Below are 18,784 nucleotides of genomic sequence, written 5' to 3'. Positions count from 1 at the left end.
TTTTTGTTCTAATACACTCTTGTATTTACTACAGCTTATTCCTGCTAGATAGAGTCTGCCAGGAATGCTAAAGCTAGTTAGCATGGCAGATAACAGTTTTTCCTGAAACTGTAAGTTGTTCCTCCTCCATTAAGGTACACCTACCTCACTCAAAAAGGATTTTATTTCATTATTCACCACCAACCAGATCTCTGATGAAAAGAGTTATTGATCTTGTCTAAACAAAGAGTTAAACTACTCAATAAATCATTATTAACTTAGGCAAGTTAGCTACAGCATGTTAGCATGTGTTTCACATGGGAAGGTAAAAACTACAAACTAATACGTACAATATTTCTAGTGTTTGCATGATTTTCTAAGTTTGGAGTTACTTTGTCACCTGTTTTGCAAGAGGTACTTAATGTCTCACTAAAAAATATAGAAAATATCCCATTTTTATTTTTAAGAAAAAAATCAAACTATATGCATATTCTTAAAAAGACCAAATATGACAATGATTTTGACTAAAATAAAAAAACCCTTCATTTATCAACATGCGATGTTTTTCCTCCTGAATAAATCTCTTAGTCTAAAACTTCAATGATGTTTCTGTAATAAAAACAAATTTATTTAAAGTATATCTGCACATTTATGGAGAAATGAGTGAGAGGCTCTGCTGAATAAATACGTTTATTGACATGACTCCAGTAACAGATACATGCCTCTGTTTCTAATCACATTAAAAACATTCTGCACAGCCTTACAACATTCATTACTTTAGGGCTTTGTTAAGTAGCAGGAAGCTGCATGGATTTAAAGTGAGTCTGGTTGCAGAGTTAGCTTAAATACGACACATTTTCTAACACTTAAATGGTAATAAAAGGAGAACTGAAGGGTACCGAGAGCTGAGCCCTGATGAACACCAGATGGCTTTCCAACGCAGCAAGTCTCCCTTTTTAAATTTCTGGCTAACATGTTAGCATCACTAAGCTAATGTTTACATTATACGCCATGCAGATAATCTGAAACAACAAGCTATGCTAACATTAGCATTGAGTCGCACTGTTTTAACTCTTGATCGCCATCTGGTTGATCTTGTTATTGATCCATTTGACTTTAACGCTGGAGAAGAACGGAGGGCTCTGATTGGCTGAGGCGTCCAGGGGGCGGTTCTCCTCCACGCTGGTTCTGATGGACCGGACGTCAGCCGCCGAAAGGCCGAACTTCAGCGACAGCAACGCCGAGACGTGAGCGCCGCTGACGACAATAACACAAATAATTAATCAAAAAAAAGATTTTAAAAAATCACTTTTAAAAAATATTTCTCATGTTTTCTATGTGCTTCTTCACTTTGTTCTGTTTAGTTGAACTTAATATTTTCTTCTCCCTGGAAGTTTGACTAATTCACCCTGACTTCAGACACTCGGCTCGGGTTCTTCTGCCAGAAGGATCTCAGTGTTTTCGGTTCATTTTTCTGACTAAATGCCCAAAAATCTGCAGTTGTGGCCAGAAATGGGAGGAGGAAACAATTTGTGTTTTCTGACCCTCATCTGACAACCAGGTGCGTATGCTCTAGATCTGGTTCGTCTCTAGCTGCTCTAGATCTGGTTCGACACCTGAGCAGGTAAACCAGACGGCTGGAAGCTTCCAGAACCTGATCCCCACCCGGTGCCACTCAGTACTTTTCCTCTGGCCGGAGCGGACCCGCCCTTCCCACCGGAACCGGGAGGACTCGGGTTGCAGCAGAACAAGCTGCCACACCTGACACCAGGTGTGGCAGCAGGAAAGATGATTTATTACAGAAACATGTTGTTAAGGACATGCAGAGCAGCTAGAGCGTCTAAAGCTGCGTTTCCATAACAAATACTCGGAAAGCATTGTTGATATTCCACTAGTGTGGAAAAAACACAATTTCACAATTTGCTGTGTTTCCATTAAATAAGAAATGAAATTAGAGTCACTTGTGAATAAGTTTGTTCACATGATAAATTAAAAACACGCAGCGCCGTCATCTTCCTACCACTTCCTGTCTTCTTCTTCTTCTTCGTGGTTTGCGCTAGCGGCAACATCCGGCTGTTGATCATGTGCGAAAAAAGTCTTTCCATTGGAGTTTTGTGAAATAAACCGATTATAACACGACCCAAAACACAAAACAAAACAAAAAAACCCAGCAGCTCATCTTAGCGCCAAAACGTTTAATTCAAGAACGAGAGTTGTGTCGACGTCTGACAAAATTATGATTTGCTTGATTTGATCAGGAAATGGAAACACGTCTAAAAAATATCTGCTTGACTTTTTGGCTTTTTGGTGACATTTTGAAAGTTCGCTCAAACTTGCATGAGAAACATGGCTAATGTTCAGCCAGCGCTAACTGCGCTCTGCACCAAGAGGCTAACCTCATGCTAACATGCTAACACTGTGTCAGCCTGCTAAACAGACACAAACCGGGGCGTGCCGTGGTGGTGTAGGGGATAGAACGACCCACATTTGGAGGCCTCGAGTCCTCGACGCAGCCGTCGCGGGTTCGACTCCCGGACCCGGCGACGTTTGCCGCATGTCTTCCCCCCTCTCCTTCCCCCTTTCCTGTCAGCCTACTTCATGAAAAAGGGACTCTAGAGCCCACAAAAAGACCCCCTGGAGGGGTTAAAAAAAACACAGACCAACAAATCTTCACACACTCATCAATCTGCAGAGATAAGCTGATCTTGGACTGAAGGAGGAAGTTTTGAACCTCCTTCCTGTTAACTGCGACACTGAAGATCCATCAGTTTGTACATTTCAGCAACAAGGCAGTTCAAAGTGCTTCACTTCATAAAAACACAAAATTATAAAAACACCAAACAGTCAACAAAACCAGAAACATTCCAATGAGTGCCATCATCCAATTAATCAATTAATATCAAATATATCGGTCAATGTTTCATTTATTATGGTAAAAAGCAGATAGAACAGATTGGCTCTTAGTCCAGATTTAAAGGATCTCAGGGTTTCAGCTGTGCTTCAGTTTTCTGGAAGTTTGTGCCAGATTTGTGGTGCATAGAAGCTGAATGTGACTCCTCCATGTTTGGTTCTGAAACCCAAATATAAACATTTTAAATGGATTTAGATTCTAGAACTGAATAAATCTGCATCTGATTCCTGGAGGCCTCAGCGTTGTTCAGATTGCTCAGCGTTGCTCAGATTGCTCAGCGTTGCTTAATTTTCCCAACAGTGTCTCTCTGCGGTGGGAGACTAAGTTCTTTCTTATCCACATGAAACAGTTGACGATTTACCCAGCATGCATTGGGAAACAGAAAGCCATTGTTCCTTGTGACGAAACCGAACATCTACGATCATCAGCTGCGGTCGCTTCACGTCAGAGTTAAACCTCAGCGCTCCGGATCCTCTGAGCTTCCTTTCTGCTGCAGAGCGACTCAGAGGACAAACGCTTTGCTCCGAAACGATGGACAGCGACTCAGCAGAAATGACTCAGCAAAATGACTCAGCAAAATGTCAAGCTGGACACAGGATCCAAAACCTGCTCAGAGTTCAGCTACTCCAACTTAGTTTTACCCAAGTAAAAGTAAAAAGTTTCCATCCAACAAATTACTCAAGTAAGAGAAAGTATTTGGTAAAAAGTTACTAAAGTACTGAGTAACTGATCAAATGATCAATCATTTAATATTTTAAAATTACATCATCATATGAAAAAACAAAAAATTAAGTGTAAATTTTGGTGTTTTAATTACAAAAATGACGATAATTTATATAAGTAACAAAAATAAAATCAGGTAAAAGAAGTTTCTGTCAATAAAAACCTTCTGAAACTTTATCAGAAGCTGCAGGTTTGAGTTTCTGGTTAAAACATTTTTGTTTTTCATTCAGTGGGAAGAAAATCCAGAAGTTTACTACAGTTATAAATTATAAATATATAAATAATAATAAAAAAATAATAATTATATAAATATATAAATTATACTTCAAAATGAAATTACTCAGGTACAGCGTAGTAGAAATACTCCTAAAAATATATTTTTGAAGAAACAATTCCTCCAGTAAATGTAACTGAGTAAATGTAACTAGTTACTCCTCCTCTGTGGGCGGTACCTGAAGTCCGGGAACCTTCGGGCCAGATCGACGACCTCCAGGTGAACGCTGGCTGGATCCTGCAGACGGAGAATCTCAGCGACGCTGCAGAGCGTTTCAGAGAGCCACGGCGCCGAACTGCAGCCCTGAGACACCACGACGAGTACTGAGTAAGTACTGAGTACTACTGACGAGTACTGAGTACTACTGACAAGTACTGAGTAAGTACTGAGTACTACTGACGAGTACTGAGTACTACTGAGGAGTACTGAGTACTACTGACAAGTACTGAGTACTACTGACGAGTACTGACTACTACTGACAAGTACTGAGTAAGTACTGAGTACTACTGACGAGTACTGAGTACTACTGAGGAGTACTGAGTAAGTACTGAGTACTACTGACGAGTACTGAGTACTACTGACGAGTACTGAGTACTACTGACCAGTACTGAGTACTACTGACCAGTACTGAGTACTACTGACCAGTACTGAGTACTACTGAGGAGTACTGAGTAAGTACTGAGTACTACTGACGAGTACTGAGTACTACTGACGAGTACTGAGTACTACTGACCAGTACTGAGTACTACTGACGAGTACTGAGTACTACTGAGGAGTACTGAGTAAGTACTGAGTACTACTGACGAGTACTGAGTACTACTGACGAGTACTGAGTACTACTGACCAGTACTGAGCACTACTGACGAGTACTGAGTACTACTGAGTAAGTACTGAGTACTACTGACCAGTACTGAGTACTACTGACGAGTACTGAGTACTACTGACGAGTACTGAGTACTACTGACGAGTACTGAGTACTACTGACCAGTACTGAGTACTACTGACGAGTACTGAGTACTACTGAGTAAGTACTGAGTACTACTGACCAGTACTGAGTACTACTGACGAGTACTGAGTACTACTGAGTAAGTACTGAGTACTACTGACCAGTACTGAGTACTACTGACAAAATACAGCTGAATTTCTACTCTGTCTGTCTGTTAGTTATTTCTGGTGTAAATGTTTATTTTTTCATCTATCTTTGCTCCATGAACTGTGGAAATGATGATTAATGTTCACTGTCCTAATCGATCAATAAAAATAAAATAAAGCTGAATTAAATGCCACTTTGTTTTTCAAAATCCAAATATTGTTTTTAGTTTGCTGCTAATCTAAGGTTAAAATCAGCCATAATAACCCTGATATGATATAAGCTAATTACAAATGATGCTAATGTTAGCAGGTATGCTACACACATAAAGAAGCTAAAGAATAATAAAGCATCTGATGTTAACTTGCTGGTATACCTTAGCCTGATGCGTTAGCCTGATACGTTAGCCTAATACATTAGCCTGATGCGTTAGCTTGTGGTTTAGCGTGTCGCTACGTGTCTCACCTCCTCTCTGAAGAAGCCGTCCATCTTCTTGGCGTCTTCCACCATCCGTTCGGACCCGGCCACCTGCTGCTGTCGGTTCTTCACCCTGGTCTTCATCGTCTTCTTCACGTACTGAGCGGCCAGGTCTTGGTGGAGGTCGCAGACCAGAGGCTGAGAGACGTGGGCGGTCAGCTGGACAGGTAGGCAGGCAGACAGGTGTAGGATGGTGGTGTCTCACCTGTTTGCAGGCTGGTTTCAGGTCCGACAGGTCGGCCAGTTGTTGGTTGAGAAAGCTCAGCAGCTGGTCGATGACAGGAAGTGAGCCGTCCACCCAGGCGGACGTCCACAGTGGACTTAAGAAGACCTAAACATCAAAACGAAAGAGACGTTTGTCCTGCTAACAGAACAAGATGTTCCACTGAAGCAGAAAATGTTTACTGTTCCAGATCATCGGTCATATCTCATATTTCTGTCATTTTATTCACCTGCAGAACTTCTGCTAGTTGCCATAGCGATGGCGTTTGCAGTTCTGCTAATGTGCTAACAGAGGAACAAATTATTAATTTAGCATATTATTGTTTTTGCACATTTTGAAAATGTGTAGCACATAGCTTCCATTATATACCATATTAGCTTAGCATTTTTGCATTAGCTTCCTCTACATACCATGTTGTTGTAGCTCTTTAGCATTAGCTTCTGCTAAATGCTGTGTTGGTTTAGCATGTTAGTGGATTTAATGTACATAATTAGCACAGCAGCGTTTTTAGGTTTCTCTGAGTAGAGACAGTATTGACCTTGATCTTGCCGTGAAGAGGGAAGATAAAATACTGGTAGCAACAATCCCTGAGAGCAGAGAGCGTATCCAGACATCGGCGCTTCTGATCTTCAGCTAAACCTTCAGCTTGACCAGATATGTAATCTCTGAGGACAGGAGAGGAGCTGCTTAGCTGTGACAGTTCCCAGAATGCTTTGGGGCAGATTTCCTGCAGCTCTAGTCGTGATGCAGGTGTGAGCTCACCTGAGCTGCTGCTCACAGACCAGCGTAGCTTTTAGCACTGGATGCAGGTTGCTGGGGTTCGCCTTCACCAGGTCCTCCACGCTCTTCCTGTAGCTGCAACACAAACACATAAAAGAATGAAATGACCAGAAAAACTGAAGCACAGATTGAAATAATTCCTCTAAATATAGACTTCTTAAATTAGATTTTTCTTCAGAAGTGGTGAGTGGGGTGGAGGTAAATGGTTCAATTCCTGACTTGTGCTGAATGTCACTTCCTGTTTGAATGCTGTCAAAGATTCCTAATGCCACACAATCTTAAAAATAAATTTTTAGGTACTTTCAATTTATATTTTAACAATATTTGATCAATATTCCAAATATTTGTGTTAAAGTTTTGCATAATCTTTGTTCATGTCTTCTCAGTCGACATGAAGATCAATACAACAGATGCAAAATAAAAGCCAAGAGTCGTAAAATTTTTCCATTCTTAAACTATTTCACATCTGCTAAATAGCATGTTAGTTTAACGCCTTAGCATTATCTTATACCAGTTAGCATGTTGGTAAAGTACTTTAGCATTAGCTTCTGCTAAATAGCATGTTAGTTTAACGCCTTAGCATAAGCTTATACCAGTTAGCATGTTGGTAAAGTACTTTAGCATTAGCTTCTGCTAAATAGCATGTTAGTTTAACGCCTTAGCATTAGCTTATACCAGTTAGCATGTTGGTAAAGTACTTTAGCATTAGCTTCTGCCAAATGAAAGTCTGCATTAATGAATAAAGGAAAGACGACGAACCTTTTACTTCTTAGTGAAACAGCACAGCTGTGACCTGATTGGTTCTTGTGTTCAGTGGGCGTGGCTTACCTGCTGAGAAAGTTCTCCAGGTGAATCGTAAGCCTCTGCACCTTGTTCTGGTCTTTGATAGCACAGCTGAACTCAGTCAGGGAACTGTTCACCACCTGCAGTCAGGAAGCTTCATCAGAAACGGCCGGTCGAAGCCCAGGAGCGTTACCTGTCCCTGCGCTCACCTGGATGACATCGATGGCCAGCGGACTGAAGTAGTAACAGTCGATCAGTTCGGGCGTTTTTCCACTCAGCCAGCTCTCCTCCTCCTTCTTCAGAGCCGTGCTGAGCCACAGCTTCACCTTTTCCTGAAACGACGGTACAGTGAGCTGAAGCCTGCTGGCGATCTGCTGCCGACACCTTTACCTGTCTGTTGTTGACCTGTCTTTGTCTTTACCTGTCTGTTGTTGACCTGTCTGTTGTTTACCTGTCTTTGTCTTTACCTGTCTGTTGTTGACCTGTCTTTGTCTTTACCTGTCTGTTGTTGACCTGTCTGTTGTTTACCTGTCTTTGTCTTTACCTGTCTGTTGTTTACCTGTCTTTGTCTTTACCTGTCTGTTGTTGACCTGTCTTTGTCTTTACCTATCTTTGTCTTTACCTGTCTGTTGTTTACCTATCTTTATCTTTACCTGTCTGTTGTTGACCTGTCTGTTGTTTACCTGTCTTTATCTTTACCTGTCTGTTGTTTACCTGTCTTTGTCTTTACCTGTCTGTTGTTGACCTGTCTTTGTCTTTACCTATCTTTGTCTTTACCTGTCTGTTGTTTACCTATCTTTATCTTTACCTGTCTGTTGTTGACCTGTCTGTTGTTTACCTGTCTTTGTCTTTACCTGTCTGTTGTTTACCTGTCTTTGTCTTTACCTGTCTGTTGTTGACCTGTCTTTGTCTTTACCTGTCTTTGTCTTTACCTATCTTTGTCTTTACCTGTCTGTTGTTTACCTATCTTTATCTTTACCTGTCTGTTGTTGACCTGTCTTTGTCTTTACCTGTCTGTTGTTTACCTGTCTGTTGTTTACCTGTCTGTTGTTTACCTGTCTGTGGCTCATGAATTGTTCCTCCAGTCGCCTCAGAGTGTCCGGCAGCAGCAGAGAACCCAGACAGGCCGTCTTGATCCCGTCCAGCTCTTTTTGTTGCAGGATTTCACTGCAGGGATCCAACAACAAACTCACAACATTAAGATAAAACAAAGTTCTGCACAAAAACATCATAAACATTTAAACATTTTTGGTTTGTTGCTTCACTCTGCTTCTGTTTGGTTGTTTTTATTTACAGAAAACATCGTTAAAGTCACTGCTGCCTTTAACTAAATATATTTTCTATTCCATAGAAAGTTTTCGTTGCTCAGAGCTTCTGTGTTTAACTGGACGAAGCATCGACAAAGCTAAAGCTACTGTTAAGTGGAGCTCATATTTTAGCGCTTCAGTGCTTTTGCTAACTTTTAAACACATAGAGCAGTTATCTTCTTTTTCCAGATAAATTATAAATTACTAAATTGCATGGATGCAGTGGTGGGTACACGTCTGCTAATGTGCTGATAGTAGAGCTAATTTTTGGTTTAGCTCATTAATTTTCTGCTAACATTTAGCACTGGGGAGGCTAACCAACTTAGCTTCTCCTAGATTAGTTTTACCACAACTTCATGCCATGGATGGGACGTTTTCCTGGTGGACTGCGTCCTTCCAAGACAAAAAACTAATCTCTGGTGGTGGGAACCCTTCTGCTAAATACGCTAAGGCGCTAATAGCACAGCTAATATTTTGTTTAGCTCTTTTGATAACTTTAGAAATGTTTAGCATACTTAATTTCCCTTAAATTGATTTGTTTTTTTAGTGCTTTAGTGTTTTTTCTAACTTTGAAAACGTTTAGCACACTTAGCTCCCCATAAATGAATTTTTCAGGATAAATTTTAAAGTGCTAATTTACTTGGCTGTTCTGTAAACTTTAAGTTTGCTATATAACTCGGTGTTATGTAGCAATTTACTTTTATTCAGGCCTAGAATAGTTTAAAATCTCCTGGATGCTTCCTGACTGAAGCTCTACTGTCGTCAGTTAGGCTAACTTAGCTTAATTAATAATTGACATAAACTGTTTCAGTTTTTCCACGTAAAGAGCCTAAAAATGTCACCTTGCACTTTAAAAATCATCAAGCAGGGAAATTTCCTGAGCCAAAGAGAGGAAGTCATAAATAAGTTCACTCAAGCCCAAACACCAAGGTCGCTGTGAAGCAGGAAGACCCACGGAGAGCCGAGTGACTCAGGGCAAAAACAAATCCAGTCCTGACAGAAATCAGGATGTTACCGACCCAATGGGATTCCACACACACAGACAGCCGACGCCCAACAAACGGACGGCTGAGCTCTGAGCCACCAAAACGCTCCAAAATAAAACAGGGAACAAAAATCAGAAGGTTCCTAAACTCGTAATGATGGGAGTCAGATGCTGCAACATGTGACCTGAACAAACTTGTTTATTCTGTTGTTATTTCTAGAGAAGAGCCTGGGGAAACTTATAATTACATTCAGTTCATCTCATGACACCAAGAACAGAAGTGACTAACAGCAGAATCTAAAAGATTAAACTGAAATCTGACTGAAGACCAACAAGTTAAGTCAGGATGTGATCTTAGTTCTGGCGCCTCTTTGGTTTAAAATCAACAAACTGACGTCTCTGAGGACTGCAGGTGTTTTCCTCCTGATACTCCGATAGACTTGGTTTAATTGTTGAACCAGAACTCCACCATCTGCTCCACCTCCAGCTGCTGTGGTTCTCTGAGTCAAACCAACCTGTTCCCCTCCTGGCCTGTGGGGGCGCTGCACCAAGAACCACTGAAGGAAACGACTCAAAAACTTCTGAAGACTCTGAGAGCAACTTCCTGAATAAATTCTGATTCCTTTCAGTTCAGTTTTGTTTGACATCTGGGTTGAAATTTTGGGTTTTGACTTAAAGCTTTTCTGTTTAGTGAACTATTGTTTTTGATTAGCATTTTAGGGTTAGCACAGCTACCGGTTTAGTTACAATACCAATATTAAAAAGACTATGTCCAGGAAACAAATGAAGCCTCATTTGAAGGCGACAGCGTGAACGGTTGCCATGGAAACTGACTCAGGATAGTAGTGGTTGACCCAGAACAGCAGGTAGCTGCAGTCGTCCAGGTCCAGTTCGGAGGAGGAGAGCTGGGCCAGGTGGGCGCTGAAGGCCTGGTGGTAGAGTCCGCCGTAGATGTTCAGGATGTCCATCCTGGGCGGGTAGCAGTCCCTCACCGCCACCGCCGCCATCAGCAGGTCCTCCTTCACACGCTTCCCCAGGCGGAACACCTGGACAGGTGAAACACGACGGAGAGGATCAGAGAGGCTGCTGCTGTTCTAAAGGTCTGCTTCAACATGGCTACCAAACCTGAGGCTGGGGGATCTCCTGGGGGGCGAGGAAATCCAAAGAAGGGACAGATCAGTTAGTAAAGTTGAAGGAATGAAAAACTCAAGTAACATAAATATCAAAGATAAAAAGAGAAAACATGAAGAAATAAACTACAGAATGATGCTGATGATGTCGTTCTGTTGATGGGTAAAGATCGTTGGTGAGCACAAATCAACTCACATCTGCTCTCTGATTGGCTGGAAGCTGAAATTAAGGAAACATCAGCAGAGAGTTGTTCATCCATCCATCCATCCATCCATCCATCCATCCATCCATCCATCCATCATCCATCCATCCATCCATCCATCCATCCATCCATCCATCCATCATCCATCCATCATCACCTGTCTCTTGGTGATAGAGGACAGCTGTCCAGTGTCTCCTGTCTCGTCCTCTCCTGCGTCCTTCAGTCGCTTTTCCACCATTTTCTGCAGCAGCTGGTTGTGCGTCCTCAGCCACCTCAGCGGTCGCCAGACGGGGGCGCTGTCCGCGGGACTCTCTGTCCAGCGCTGGTCCTGCGTCTCCTGCTGCAGGACAGCGTCCACGGCGCTCCTCAGGACGTCCGGACGTCCAGCAGGGGGCGCCGTGGCGTCGAAGCTGCTGTGGACGGCCATCCAGACCCGGACGCTCAGAGACTCAAAGTCCTTCAGCAGTAGGTCCTCCTCTTCCTCACTGCGGCAGTCCTGGGTGAAGAGCTCTTCCTCCCTGAGGATCAGCTTCCTGGTGAGGTCATCCAGTCGCTCTTCCTCCTGCTGCTCCTCTTCTTCCTCCTCATGGCCGCCGTCCGGCTGGTTGTCTGCAGGAAGTGACACGGACACACAGAAAAGAGAGGGCGGCGTTATTTCTCCCAACCTGAAACGTCACTTCTGTGGGTGTCGGTGGTCGGTAATGCCGTTTCAGGCTGAAATAATGCTCCTGTTTTGGTTTTCTCTCTCCTCGTTCCTGATGGAGGATTTGCAGGATCCGGAACGAAGATGAGAAGGTTTGGGTTTGGCTGCTCTGTCCAGACCAACATGCTGGTAGAGTTCTCTTCCATCTAAATGATTTAACTAGGCCTTCGTCCAAAAAGACGACGGCGTGTTGCACCCAGAGGAGAAACGGACAAGCCAAGACATCTCAGAAATTTTATTAAATAAAAAAACAACAAGGACATTTCTGACTTTTGGAAGTCAAAAATGTGCTGGAAGAAAAGTCAGATATCTTCTAGAAAAAAAAATTCTGTTTCAAAACTTCCAAATTTCCGAAACTGAAAAATTTCTACTTTTGAAATTCAGAAAATTCCAGGTTTTCTCTAGAAAATTTGCAACTTTTTACATTCAAATGTTTCCTTGTTTTTTTTCTATCAAATTTTAACTTTCGAAGACAGAAAGTTTTTGGTTTTTCTAGAATTTTTTTTTTTTTGATTGATCCCCAAATTTCTGACAAAAATTTCTAGAAATTTTAAAAGTCAGACTTTCTTTATTTCTCTTTTAAACCTCTCAGTTTTTCCTCCTCTGTTTGCGGCTCTAATCAGGTTCTGACCTCTCTGCTGGTTCTTCTGTTTGCGGTGGCTCCAGATGTTTGCGGGGATCTTCAGCTTGGGGATTCTCTTCCGGGTTCCTCCGGGGTTCTCATCGGCGCCCCCTGCTGTACATCAGGGAAACACCAGTTAAAATCTGGAAACACGTTCCTCTCTGTAAACTAATAAACAGAAAATATATTTTTTTAATTAATTCTTGTTATAAATTATTATTATGAGCCCCTGAAAATAAAAATAAATACAGTTAAAGAAACATAATAACATAGCATTTGCTGGCTGTGTTTTGTTAAATTTATTCAATTTCACAAAATAAATACTTTTGATCAATTATAATAATTAGATTATTATTATTATGACCTCCTGAATATAAAAATGAATTCATAAAAATACTTAAACCTTTTCTGGCTAGTCTTTAATTTATTTTACATTTCCATATTACATCTATTTATGAATATCACAATTATTAATTATCAAAATTATTAATTATTCTAAGTATTGTTTTACAAACCATATTATAGGTTTTTGAAACAAAAAATCAATAAAAATGTACAAAAAGTAATAATTCTGCATTTGTTAGTTTGAGCTTCATTTAATTTATTAATTCACACATGCAATCTTGTAATTATTAAGACAGTGGATAGTTTTAATAATATGTCAGTAAAACGTTTAAGTAAAAAAAAGCATTAATTTTCCTTACTTCTGTGTTTAAAGCCTCAGTATTCAGTTTTCGTTCATAATAAAAACAAATAAAAAACTATTTACCCAGAATTCCTGTTAAATATTTCAGTTCAAGCCAAGTAAATGAAGATTAGCCAACGATAAAACGGAGAATAAGTATCAACTGCGTATTCTGAGACCAGATTACAGCCTGTAGAACCAGTTCGGAACCAGTCCAGAACCGGTCCGGATCGGTCTCGGAACCAGGCCGAACCCAGTTCTCATCTTTAAACGACAGAAACCTCCAAACAGACACATTTCTGTGGTGAAAACCAGGCCCGTTCGGGATCTGCTCGCTGAAATATGGTGGAAAAGTTGCGATGAAGAGGAATTAGAACCGCCTCACCTTCATCATCTCCCGCACAGATTCATCCCACAAACACACCATCAGAACCTCCAGAACCCAAAACCCAGTAAAGTTGGAGCGGAGCTCCGCCATACCTCCTCTCATCTCTCCGAGCGGACGTGTTCTCCGCCGGAGGGGCCGGCGGCAGTGGCGGAGTTAAGGGGCGGTGAAGGCGGGGTCTGGAGGAGTTACTCATCGCCATCATTTTCTGTTCTAACTGCGATGCATTAAAACTAGTATTTATTATATAAATGTTTTTTCTTTTTTCATGAACGCAAATAAGAGACCCAGAAGTGACAGACGCAAACAAATGATGCCGATAAAGCGGCTCTGCAGCGAAGCGTTAAAGGTAAAAAGGTCACGTCTGCTCTCACCCTGTTTGTTCACCATGCAGACGCAGAGGAGGTTCCACGCATCCGAAACCAGAACCATGGTTCCGGTTCGGCTCCACAGGCTCGGTCCAGATCAGACAGTGAGCATCTGTGGTCCCAAACACTTTCAGTTTCCTCTAGATCCGCATTATGACAAAACCTAACATCTTCATCCTCCTCTTCCTCCAGAGGAAGGCCACCATTACTCATCACAAATGCGGCACAAGCAGAATTTCAGTTCAGTCCAGATGTTTTCCTCTCAGCTGTTTGAAAGATCTAACTGAATCAGTTAATAATCAGCTGATGAGCGGATCAATGACGTTTTCAGGTTCAGCTCCGTTCAGCTAACGGTCTAATCCAAGGCCGCCTCTGTCGCCTGATCTTCACTCTGATGCCCTCTGCTGGTCATTCATAGAAATACTGCAGCTTCCAGTAGTACAGATGCACCGCAATAATAATAATAATAATAATAATAATAATACCCTGCTTGCTCTTCAGCCTCATCCACATGTCCTCCGGTTCTGATCCGGTTCTAGTTCTGCTGCAGAAATCAGATCAGACATTGAATCGGTTTCCATGGTGACGGATCTGATCTGGTGGATCCTCTCTAATCATCCTAACAGGATCAGCCTGATCAGGATCTGGGCGCTTTAAACACAGGAGCAGAAAACAGAAAATGACCTGATCAGACGGAAAACTGAGGATCCAGCAGCTGATCTGCTTCCTGCCGAAACCTCCTGAGCATCTCAACCAGACCGAAACCCTTTCACTTTCAGCCACTGCATCATCATCATCATCATCATCATCATCATCATCATCATCATCATCATCATCATCCTCTTTCCATCCACCTCAGTCAGGCTGAGCCGCAGAAGAGTTCATCCATTCATTTAGTGTTTACCTGATTCAATGATGTGACTGTTTTCAATCATCAAAAAGTATTAATTTCATTAAAAACTTCACATCATTTCATTAAATATCATATCTGATCAAAATATAAAGCATGAACTGAAACATTTAATCCATCAAACATTATTAAATGAATAAAACGAATAAAAATCTTTCAGTGACTGATCGCTAGTGGAGGATGTAGTGACGGTAAACTACCAGCAGAGGTCAGTGTAGCGCAGCAGTCGCCTCTTTGTGTTCAGAGAGAAAATGGATCCGAGCCTCAAGTTTAACGTTTAAACCCTCAATGATGACGTTGAGCTGTGACCCGGTCATTATTTTATCCGGGTCAGAGGTTCTCCAGGCTTTCTCTGAAGGTTTCATGGGGAGGTTTGTCTTTTGTTTACTGAAATACTTCCGTAGAATCCTCTGATAGCAGCATGAACATCGGATCAGGTTCTCTCGGGATGTTTTTCTCCTGTAGGTTCGATACTTCAGCGTTTGTTCCGTTTCCAGCTGCTGTGGTTCTGTTTCTCATGAATTTTAGTGGTTGGAGGATTTCTCTCCAGTCTTTGGCTAAAGACCACAGGCCATTTCTTCCGGTAACGCTAGGCCAACTCGCTTGTTGTGGTTGAATTTACCCAGAATGCCATGCGCTGCAGTCCACTTCCTGCTTTTGGAGCGGCCTCTGCTCACATCGGCCATTTAACCGAACCCAGACCGAGGCTTGTAGGTTTAGAGTTCACTTTCTTAATGTTCTCATTAAATGATTTTTCTCTTTTTGAGAAACTTTCTTGTTTTTAAGAATTTCATATCTCTGTAAAATGTGCAATTAAGTCATTGTAGTTGACTCAATTTGTAATTCATCTCTTACTAGAAATGTTCTTGTTTTAATGTTTTATATAACTAAAACAAGAAAGATTCTCCTTAAGTTTACATCTCATTGTTACATATTCGTTTCTCGTTTTAAGTTTTGTGTCTTAAAAACAACAGAAATGTTCATCTCAACTAGTTTTATTTCTTTAGCAGGACAAGAAAAAACCCAAATCAAAACATCAGAAGACTTCAGGACATCAGGAGAAGAAAAGTTGAAAAAAAATAACCTGAAAGTTTTTCCAGTTTATAGGAAAAAATGATGAAGAGGATCAGAACTGAAGCTTCAGACAAACAACAAACGGACACTCCTTCATGCAAATCCTGCAGAGTCAAATCAGGACTTTATGCAAAGCACACACACACACACACACACACACCCTCTCTCTCACACACACAGAGCCACATGAGGCGGCCCCAGAGCATCAGCAGCAGGTCTCTGTCTGATCTCCTGTGGATTTTGCAGCTTCAGCTTCATTTCCAGTTTTTTCTGCGGATCAAAGATCAAACCGTGAGACTTTTTTTTTCTTCTTAATTTTCCTCTCAAAATATTCAAAACAGAAATAATGCTGAGATCCGTAACCCATCAGGGGTTTTGGTTTGTTTTCTGTGTATGTGATCATGTTGATGGAGTAACTTTAACCTACAGAAACTATAGATTATTAGTATTTCTGGGCTGTTGCCTTGGCAACCCGGTTTGGCGGCCCGATTTTGCAGCTCTGGTGGAAAAAGCGGCGTAATACCAGCGCTGAATAATGCAGGAGTTTCCACAGGTTTAGCTTACCTGCTGAATCTGGTCTCACCTGTCCGATCCGCCCGTTCTCCTCTTCCCTTCCGGGTGGAGGCGCAGCGCCGCCCCCTGCTGGCGGAACACACGCCCTGCAGCTGTTCGGTCCGGGCTCCGCTCCAGGAAAATATTCAAATTTCTGACTGGTGAAAGGAAGCTTCTGTGCTCGCTGCCAAAAATCAAATGTTTCATTAAGTAGAGATGAACTACCGGTCCATCAGAACCACTGATAGAACCCAGAGATCCAGCTGCAGGGACTTTTATGGAGCTACATTAAGGCCATGAAATTTGTTCAGAAGAAAACAAGTTCGAAACTAAGAAAAAGAAATCTGAAAATTAAAAAACAAAAACTGAATTTGAAAAGTAGTTTTGAATATTTTTTTAGTTTAACATCCTTATTTTTCAGTCTAAAATCTTTATTTTCAGTTTATCTTTTCAGTCTAAAATCTTTTCACAATTATTTTTCAGTTTCATTCCAGTTTGAATGTTTGTCCAGTTCTATTTTTTTTCCCGAGTTCCAAAATAATTTTTCAGTTTCAGTTTTTTCCCCATTTTGAATAAGCTTTGCGGCCCTAATGTAGCTCCGTACTTTTCCTCTCCTGTGGGTTCTGATTCTGAGGAACCAGTTAGAACTTGAGTGGCTGTTTGCATGCGTTTCTGCTAACAGCCACTCAACAGACACAATGTGTGTGTCTGTTTGTGCAAACACACACCGCCTGTCTCTGCTCACCTTTCAACACACTCCACACTTTTCAGATTTTTAACTGTAACCAGCCGACCAGTTTCTGGTTGGAATGTGATGAAAGGTTAAGCGGTGTGTGAATATGTTAGTGAGGCGACAGTCTGAACATCCTGTTTCCTTCTCATCATCCTCAGCCTGCTGAACGCTGATTGGCTGAGATGACCAACCAGGTGATGAACACCTGTGACTCGGCGGTGGGCGGAGCTCCCCCAGAGGAAGCCACTTCTCTACAGGCGAGTGACTCTGTGGGTTCAAATCCCACATGAGCCCAGAGTAAACCTGCACAGGAACCAATCAGAAAGAGGCACGCTCAAAGATCATCTATTGTGAGGAGGTCCCACTCTGACCTGAAACACAGCAGTATTACACCCAGGCTGTAAAAACAAAGGTTTAAAGATCAATTAAAGGAAACAGATAAAAGCTGGTCGTCTGAATGTTTTTTAGAACCTGAACTTGTTTTATATGGAAGCATTTTACTGCCACATCTTAACCAGAAACTTTGTTAAAAAGAGAAAACTTTATGGAGATTTAAAACTCTTTCAAACAAACAAGTTCTTCATTTTAATTAATTTTATGCTTCATTATATTGTGAAAGTTTCTTATTTTTTCTAATTCCATACCTCGTTAAACGTTTTAATGAATTTTATGCTTCGTCGTAACGTGACAGCTTCCCGCTCTAACGAGACGCTGCCCCTGAATTTACTTAATGCTCTTTCTGCGTTCTGATTGGCCGGCTCTTCTTCAGGTGTTTCCGGACTCTACTGAGCGCGCTCCTAAGCTCTGCCGGCGGCTGCCCTCCATCGTGGTGGAGCCCAGCGACGCAGACCAGGTGGAGAGTGGCGAGCTCCGCTGGCCTCCCGATGATGTCACACAGCGCCACCAGCAGGCGGCAGGTGAGGTCGCGACCCGTCACTTTGCCCCTCGTCCCTGACCTCAGTGACGTCAGCAGGTGGTTTCTGCCCAGGGCGACCCATGGAGGGGGCGGAGCCTCCGGAGCTGGTAATGGGCGGAGTCTGATGGCTCCAGTTTTACCCAGGTGAAGAGGCGGAGCTAACACACCTGAGATAATTGGAAGGCTGACCTCTGACCTCCGAGTACTCATGATAAAAAACAACCTTTTGATGTATTCGTTTTATTTTTATTGGTATTTTTGGAAGAAACATCTGATTTATTCTAACTCGTATTTTTCACAGATCAATAAATAGTTTGATGAACTCTGGGCTTTTATTTTGAAATACCAAAACAAAGCCTTAATTGTTCCACAAAATGTTGGAGCTGCAGTTATTCTTGTTCTGTAAGCATATTATGAGTTATTTATTGGTTTGCTGGCTTTTCTTCCTTTTTTCAGATCCAACAGATTCTGAATATAAAATTATTTTTTCTCTGGTTCATTTTAAATAAGTTTATTTTGTTTTTTCTGTACGTTTCCTGGTTTCCGTCCTCAGTCTAATCAGCTGCTGTTTCTGTTTCCCAGAGATCTTCTACTGAGCTGCGACCCAAAATTGTTTCAGCTGAATTCAAGCCTGATTAAAAAAACATTGTTTTTGTTTTTTAACTGTTTTTAAATCCTCCCAACAGGGGGCGACATTTTCTGCATGGGGGCGGCTTTAGGTTTTATTTTTTATTAATGTTTGATTCAGAAATTTTCTAGAAAAAACTTGGAAATTTCTGAGTATGGAAAATAAAAGATTTTGTGTTTTAAACCTCCAATTTTTTTCCACGTAATTTTCTGAGATTGATCTAAAAATTTCATTTTTTTATTTTTTTTCTAGCAAACTTTAAACTTTTGAAACTCCAAGTTGAACATATGTGACTTTTGGAACTCAAAAACTTTCTTTATTCAAAGAAATTAATTTCAAAATG

At 41.5% G+C, this 18,784-nt stretch overlaps 2 protein-coding genes across 10 annotated transcripts; one reads left to right on the top strand and one right to left on the bottom strand.

The window, feature by feature from the left end:
- Positions 1-651: 651 nt before the first annotated feature.
- On the bottom strand, positions 652-14,427 carry LOC102224047 (tumor necrosis factor alpha-induced protein 2-like). 8 transcript variants are annotated; one of them, XM_023348011.1, is made up of 14 exons: positions 14,313-14,423; positions 14,114-14,172; positions 12,200-12,304; positions 11,023-11,474; positions 10,367-10,578; positions 8,296-8,407; positions 7,450-7,572; positions 7,286-7,380; positions 6,440-6,532; positions 6,216-6,342; positions 5,660-5,785; positions 5,443-5,592; positions 4,066-4,190; positions 652-1,236 (listed from the first exon to the last, which is right to left on the bottom strand). In XM_023348011.1, exons 2-14 carry the CDS (start codon positions 14,139-14,141, stop codon positions 1,047-1,049), a joined length of 1,938 nt encoding a protein of 645 aa, XP_023203779.1. In that variant the 5' UTR covers positions 14,142-14,172; positions 14,313-14,423; the 3' UTR covers positions 652-1,046. The 8 variants fall into 8 exon arrangements, with proteins under 8 accessions (XP_023203779.1, XP_023203780.1, XP_023203782.1 ...); XM_023348012.1 differs by having other exon boundaries at positions 14,114-14,169; XM_023348014.1 differs by having other exon boundaries at positions 12,200-12,301; positions 14,114-14,169.
- Positions 14,428-14,749: 322 nt separating this feature from the next.
- On the top strand, positions 14,750-18,598 carry LOC106699916 (protein LBH-like). Of its 2 annotated transcripts, XM_014472393.2 has the most exons (5): positions 14,750-14,909; positions 15,793-15,903; positions 17,056-17,154; positions 17,667-17,814; positions 17,886-18,598. In XM_014472393.2, exons 3-5 carry the CDS (start codon positions 17,080-17,082, stop codon positions 17,936-17,938), a joined length of 276 nt encoding a protein of 91 aa, XP_014327879.1. In that variant the 5' UTR covers positions 14,750-14,909; positions 15,793-15,903; positions 17,056-17,079; the 3' UTR covers positions 17,939-18,598. The 2 variants fall into 2 exon arrangements, with proteins under 2 accessions (XP_014327879.1, XP_023203268.1); XM_023347500.1 differs by lacking the exon at positions 14,750-14,909 and having other exon boundaries at positions 15,367-15,903; positions 18,396-18,598.
- Positions 18,599-18,784: the final 186 nt, after the last annotated feature.

Source organism: Xiphophorus maculatus, chromosome 15 (assembly GCF_002775205.1).
Source record: "Xiphophorus maculatus strain JP 163 A chromosome 15, X_maculatus-5.0-male, whole genome shotgun sequence".
Lineage (NCBI taxonomy): Eukaryota > Metazoa > Chordata > Actinopteri > Cyprinodontiformes > Poeciliidae > Xiphophorus > Xiphophorus maculatus.
The sequence above is the reverse complement of the archived record's forward strand: the minus strand, read 5'-3'. Positions and strand labels throughout refer to the sequence as shown.

Bases quoted from the DNA above. Each gene is read 5' to 3' on its own strand.
- LOC102224047 (XM_023348008.1), bottom strand. From the start codon at position 13,692: ATGGTTCTGGTTTCGGATGCGTGGAACCTCCTCTGCGTCTGCATGGTG. The intron at 7,573-8,295 runs GTAAACAACAGA...CCGTCGTTTCAG, and splicing joins AATTCATGAGCCACAGACAG to GAAAAGGTGAAGCTGTGGCT. The intron at 5,786-6,215 runs GTCAATACTGTC...TTTGATGTTTAG, and splicing joins CTCTTCACGGCAAGATCAAG to GTCTTCTTAAGTCCACTGTG.
- LOC106699916 (XM_014472393.2), top strand. From the start codon at position 17,080: ATGACCAACCAGGTGATGAACACCTGTGACTCGGCGGTGGGCGGAGCT. The intron at 17,155-17,666 runs GCGAGTGACTCT...GCTCTTCTTCAG, and splicing joins AGGAAGCCACTTCTCTACAG to GTGTTTCCGGACTCTACTGA. The intron at 17,815-17,885 runs GTGAGGTCGCGA...GTTTCTGCCCAG, and splicing joins GCGCCACCAGCAGGCGGCAG to GGCGACCCATGGAGGGGGCG.